This window comes from Mesoplodon bidens, assembly GCF_964165515.1.
Source record: "Mesoplodon bidens genome assembly, chromosome: 18".
NCBI classification, from domain to species: domain Eukaryota; kingdom Metazoa; phylum Chordata; class Mammalia; order Artiodactyla; family Ziphiidae; genus Mesoplodon; species Mesoplodon bidens.
In genome coordinates this window covers 7,752,361-7,758,624 of record NC_138175.1, presented here as the reverse complement: position 1 = coordinate 7,758,624, position 6,264 = coordinate 7,752,361, and the positions used below count along the sequence as shown (strand labels likewise).

Sequence of the window (6,264 nt, the reverse complement as noted above, 5' to 3'; positions counted from 1 at the left end):
AGAGAATGGACTTGAGGACACAGGGAGGGGGAAGGGTAAGCTGGGACGAAGTGAGAGAGTGGCATGGACATATATACACTACCAAATGTAAAATAGATAGCTAGTGGGAAGCAGCCGCATGGCACAGGGAGATCAGCTCGGTGCTTTGTGACCACCTAGAGGGGTGGGATAGGGAGAGTGGGAGGGAGACACAAGAGGGAGGAGATATGGGGGTATATGTATGTGTATAGCTGATTCACTTTGTTATAAAGCAGAAACTAACACACCATTGTAAAGCAATTATACTCCAATAAAGATGTTAAAAAAAATATATATATATATATAAAACACCCCCAGCATAGTACCTGGCACTTGGGTGCTGGTCATTTTATCATGCTGTTCCTGTTTAATGCTTACAAATCAACCATATCAAGCAGTGTTGAGGATGTCTGGATAAAATCAGGGATCCTCTGCATCCTGGTAAATCTCGTTCTGCTGAAGTTTTGCCCCCGAGGAGGGTCCACAGATGTCCCTCGAGTGGACAGCAGCTGCTTTGTCTGCCACCGAGCCTCCCCACTCCATGATTTCCTGCTGGACCCCATCACCTCCCTCCCGGGTACCGTCAACAGCCTCCTCACCAGCCTCCCTGCCTCCAGGCTGCTGCTCTGCAAACCTTGTCCATGTCATGCTGTGGCCAGTGACCTTATGAAGGTGATATCTACAAGTCACTCCCTGCATGCCCCACGTGGTGGCTTCCCATGCTCTCAGGGCAGAGTCTGGTCCCTGGGCCTGCATTTCAAGGTACTGCCTGCTCAGCCCCTGCTCACCTCTGAGGCCTCTGCCCTGCATCCCCTGGGCTCCTTGCATGCCTTGGCAAAATGTCTGGGGCCCCCCTGGTGGCACAGTGGTTAAGAATCTGCCTGCCGGGCTTCCCTGGTGGCGCAGTGGTTGAGAGTCTGCCTGCCAATGCAGGGGACACCGGTTCGTGCCCCGGTCCGGGAAGATCCCACTTGCCGCAGACCGGCTGGGCCCATGAGCCGTGGCCGCTGAGCCTGCACGTCCGGAGCCTGTGCTCCGCAACAGGAGAGGCCACAACAGTGAGAGGCCCACGTACCGCAAAAAAAAAAAAAAAAAAAAAAAACTGCCTGCCAATGCAGAGGACACAGGTTCGAGCCCTGGTCTGGGAAGATCCCACGTGCCGCAGAGCAACTAAGCCCGTGCGCCACAACTACTGAGCCTGCGCTCTAGAGCTTGTGAGCCACAACTACTGAGCCCGTGCGCCACAACTACCGAAGCCCACGTGCCTAGAGCCCGTGCTCTGCAACAAGAGAAGCCACCACAAGGAGAAGCCCGAGCACCGCAACGAAGAATAGCCCCCGCTCGCTGCAACTAGAGAAAGCCCACGTGCAGCAACGAAGACCTAACGCAGCCAAAAATAAATAAAAAAAAAAGTCTGGAGTTTCCTGCATAGGCTGAGGGTCTTCCCACCTCTTTGCCTTTGTATGTGCCGTCCCCCCTTCCAGGAGCACCTTTCCCCTTCTTTACCTGATTCCTAAAGACCTCTTTGGAGTCAGGACATGTCCCCAGTGCCACAGCCCGGCTGGGTTAGATTCCCCTCTCCCCCTTCCTGTAGCCCCAAGCACAGTGTGGTCATTGTCTTTACATGGTCCTAGACCCTGAGCTCCACACCTGGGCCAAGTCCTGGCTAGCTAAGTGAGCCTGGCAGTCTCTCTGTATCCTCACCTGCAGGAGGGGATGCTGATGGGTCAACCCTGTGTCATGGGTTGCTGTGAGAAGGAAAAGTTGTGTGCGTGCTTAGGACGCTGGGAATTACTTCCTGCAACCGGCAAACAGCAGGAGCTCAATCAGGGTTCGGACAACAGACCTAACCCCCTTGGCGGCATGGCCTGGGCGTCTTGGTCACAACCATCTGCCATCCCCACCTCCGGCATCCACTTCTGTGCCACCGGATGGGGTCTCTGGCTTGCCTGACTCCTCCTTGTTTGATGGTTTTCTCAAGGCTGTTGATGTTCAGAACTTCAAGAACAGAATTTGCCAGCAGGCTGTGGGGAGTCAGTGAATTCCCCATTTTCCCGCCTAACTGTGCCTCCCCAGGGCTCACGAGGAGAGGACAGCTCTGCCCGTCTCCTGGGCAGGCTGGAGATGCGTCTTCTCTGGTGAGGGACACATGCGGGGGCCCTGCCTTCCACCCTGGCCCCAGCCCTGGCCAGGCTCAGGTGAGAGTGTTTTGGGGAGCCCTCATCTTGTCTGTTCTTGGGAGAGAGGGGGAGGGGGCAGTCCCCACTGTAGGGCTGCCGTGGACAAACTTCGGCACTCATGATGCAATTCAACGCATGCTCACACACTTGTGTGTTCACTACAGAGACACCTTCACTTAACAAAGAAGGCACAGATCTGGGGGTTTTAATCGTATTAACTGCAGAAGTGCGTGGATGTGAGAAAGCCCGACCCCAGAGCAGAGCATTTGCTGCGTGGCTTTAGGTGCCACTCCTGGTGGCAGAAAGGGAACGTTTTTTGTTGCACAGCTGGCGTTCCCGAGTGACACCATAGCTCATTCCCCAAAGGGGCTTCCAATATGAGTCTCTCACAGCTCTGCGCAGGACCTGGGGATGCAGAGATGAATGACCCGGTCCCGGCCTGAGGGGAGAGGTAAAGGAGCTGGAGCTGCTGGGGTGCAGGCAGAGGAGGGGGGCGCCGGTAACGCTGGGGAGGGATTTTGTTGTCTAGGTTCCTATTAGGAACTAATCAGACTCCAGGGGCAGAAGGAAGGAGGGGAGCTGGGGAGCCTGTCCCCTTCCCCCCGGAGGCTTGAGGACCCCAAGGGCCACGGGCGGGCAGACATCTGTAAATGACCAGGAGGCCTGCAGAGTTCTGCAGGCTGAGCCAGGGCAGTTCCCCGGATAACTGACGGGACATGTTCAATTCGAGGAAATATCTCTGTCTCCTGGCGCCATCTGGCCAGCCAGGTGGACAGCTTGAGCTGGGGTTCCGGGGGTGTCACAGGTTCTGCCTGCGGTCCTGTCCCCCACACCTTCGGCCCAGCCCAGCCCAGCCCGGCCCCGGTCCCTCAGGTTTGCACCTGGCCGCACCTCCGCCATCCTCGTGGACAGGTTTCGGGGCGCTGACATTTCGGATCCCGGCTGGCCGCGGGGGTAAGGGTGGGCTGCGGGGTCCGCGGCGCGTTCTCAGATCCGTCGGGCCGGCGGGCCGCGCGGCTCAGCACCGGCCTGGGCACCGGCGGGGGCGCGGCTCAGCGTGACGTCACGCGCCCCGCCCCCGCGGCCCCCGCCCACTCCCCAGGTTCCGGGCGGGGCGGGCCCGGGCCTGCCAGGGCTCGCCCGCCCCAGCCCCCTCCCCGGGGGCCGCCCCCTCCCGTCGAGCCGCGCCTCGGCCCCTCGCGTCCCCGCCCGGCGGCGGACTCCGCCTGCGAGAGGCCGAAGCCGCGGCGGCAGCCGCCGTTGCCGCCATTGACGTCAGAGGGGCGGGCACATGACCCCGCGGGGACCAATCGCGCGGGCGCCGAGCGGCTTCTGCAATCTCTCAACTGAGCCGGCCCCCGCGGCCCCCGCCGCACACTCGCCCGCGGACGGCCGCCCAGACACACGTACTGTACACACGAGCGGGCGGCGGGGCCGAGACACGCCCGCCCGCGCGGCCCCCGCTCGCTGCCGCCGCCGCCGGGCCCCCGGCCCCCCCGCAGGCTCTGCCCCGCGTCCCCGCCCGCCCGCCCCTCCGCCGAGCCGGTCCGGCCGCCGCGAGCATGCATCCGACGAGCTAGGAGGAAGCCGGAGCCCCGCAGGAAGGACCGAGCGCCGGCCGCCCGCCCGCCCGCCCGCCCGGGCCCCTCCCCTGCGGGGCGCCCCCAGCCCCACACCCCCCCACCTTCCTGGGGGGTGGGGGGGTGCGGGACGCCGACCGGGGGCCCCGCCGCCCGGGCAGCCGGGACAGCCCCTCTCCCTGCCCCCGGCCCCCTCCCCGGCCCGGCCGGCCGGCCATGGATCTGACCAGCACCTCGGGCGGCGGCGATTCCCGGCAGATCGAGGAGACCAAGCCGCTGCTGGGGGGTGACGTGCCGGCCCCCGAGGGCACGAAGATGGGCGCCGTGCCCTGCCGCCGGGCCCTTCTGCTGTGCAACGGGATGAGGTACAAACTGCTGCAGGAGGGCGACATCCAGGTCTGTGTCATCCGGCACCCGCGGACCTTTCTCAGCAAGATCCTCACCTCGAAATTCCTGAGGCGCTGGGAGCCGCACCACCTAACGCTGGCCGACAACAGCCTGGCGTCCGCCACGGTGAGTCGCTCTGCGCGGCGGCGCGCCTGCACCCCCGCGCCTCCCCTCGGGGCCCGGGAGGCGCCCCCTCCCACCGGCTGCCTCCAGCCTGCCGCTGCACCTGGAGCCCGGGGCCTGCAGGGCGCCGGGGGGCGGGAAGAACCGGGCGCCCCCCTCCTGGCCTGGGCTCCGGACTGGATTGTGGAATTCGAAGCTCTGCCCTGCCGGCAGGCTCGGGGAGACCCTTAGAATTATATGGAGAGGATCTGGCCCACCCCGGACTGAGCATTTGGGTACCTCCGGGCCCAGCGCTTGTGTTAATTACGGATGGGACCTTGGGATAGACCCCCGAGGCTGGGCCCTGATGGTGGTGGGGTTCCCTTTCGGAAAGCACATCTGGATCTGCGGCGGATGGGAAAACAAAACAACCAGAAAAAAAAAAAAAAACCCAACAACCTCAAAACCCCAAAACCCAAAGAATTTCCAGAAGCCAGTTCCTTTCTTTGCTCTCTACCCGTCTTTTTCCTGCCCGGCCTGGCAGGCAAAACTGGGTGCTTCCCTTTCTGAAAAAATTTCACTGGCACACTGGGAGGGTGGAAGTGGAGGGGGAGGGGGAGGGAGAGGGGGCAGGGGTCCTGGGCTATCTCTTCCCCACGGGGGGCGGTCAAGTTCTAGCGCGGAAGCTGGCCTGTGGGGTTCTGGTCTTGCATTGTCTATGCAGTATTGTATACGTGTGTTTTGTTGCTGGAGGTTTTATTATGTTATTGTTACTGTTTTAAAATACATGGCTGGGACTGGGTCGCCCTCATGAGAGGGAGAGAAGTCATCGATCTGTTTCTGAAATCAAATCTGCAAGGTGGAGAGAGAGGGCTGTGGTGGGGTCGCAGCGGGGGAGGGTGGCGGGCAGGAGCCGGAACAGGATGCTTTGTGTTTTGAAAGGAGGACAGTTGAAAGCACCAGCTCTGCTTGGGCCCGAGCCTTGCTGTGAGGGGGTCCCGTCCTCTATGGAGAGGTGGCAGGTCTTCCCCAGAATGCACGCTCCCCTCTGGGGCAACCGTGATCCGGTTTACTAAGCACGGTGGTCGGGGCGGGGGCGCTGAATCTAACGCCTGCCCACACCTGTGCCAAGAAAACCCAGCCGGGAAATAGGGTGTCGCTTACATAGCATGTCACAAACGTGTAGCATGTGCAGACATTTCCCCGGCATCCATGTTCCCTTGGCAGTGTGTCACAGGCCGTGACACATGCTCCAGGGAATGGGGAGGGGGAAAAGTTAGCAGAAGAAACCATACTCCTTGAAACAGCTCCCCCCCGCCCCCACCTCCCAGGGCACTGAAGCACACGAGGACTTTTATTCTGAATTTTGGGTCCGACGTACTCAGAACACCTATTTTTTCTTTCCTGTGGGCACATTGGTGCAATCTGCAAAGGCTGCTTTCTCGGGGAGGATCCCTGGTTGCCGAGAAGCGGTCCAGTCCCAGTCTCAGGCTCGTGCACGTTCTCAAACCTGTCCCGAGCCACAGGCCTCGGCATTTGGCTTTTCATTTGATGGAGGGAGACCCTCAGAAAATTCGCCAGCGCGCAGTGTTTCAGATTCAGGGAGGAACCGGTGTCCTCAGTAGTTCCCTGCCTGGGATCAGCAGCCTCCAAATCTGGCTTCAGAAATTTCCCCTGGCCGGGGCTGGGGGAGCTTTATTTTTCTTTCTGTCACCCCTTAAAGTGAAGGGGAGTTGGGGAGGAGAAGATGGCTGGGAGGCACAGTGACCCTCCGTGGGAAGGACAGGCCGAGCTCCCGTGCTCCCCCGGGAGAAGCCAGGAGCTGTGCTGTGCTGCCCACGGCTGGGGGAAGCCAGCTTTGGAGGCTCAAGGTGCCCCTCCCCCTCCCCCAGTTTACCTCTGATTGCTCAAGAGGTGTCTATTTGAGAGAGAGAGTGGGGAGGAAGGGAGCCTGGAGCCCTGTGCTGGCTTCTCAAGCAGCCAGGGGCCCCGGCACC

General features: G+C 61.3%; 1 protein-coding gene and 1 long non-coding RNA gene across 2 annotated transcripts in view; one reads left to right on the top strand and one right to left on the bottom strand.

The window, feature by feature from the left end:
• Nucleotides 1–2,580: 2,580 nt before the first annotated feature.
• LOC308606401 lies at nt 2,581–4,093 on the bottom strand. The gene is made up of 3 exons (XR_014013809.1): nt 4,012–4,093; nt 3,090–3,227; nt 2,581–2,637 (listed from the first exon to the last, which is right to left on the bottom strand). It is a non-coding gene; the product is annotated as an uncharacterized lncRNA (long non-coding RNA).
• Nucleotides 3,634–6,264, top strand: part of CMIP (c-Maf inducing protein) — a 239,426-nt gene continuing 236,795 nt past the window's right edge. The window contains exon 1 of the mRNA XM_081217235.1: nt 3,634–4,291. Within this exon, the coding sequence (XP_081073361.1) occupies nt 3,995–4,291 (297 nt within the window). The 5' untranslated portion in view covers nt 3,634–3,994. The remainder of the gene's footprint in view (nt 4,292–6,264) is intronic.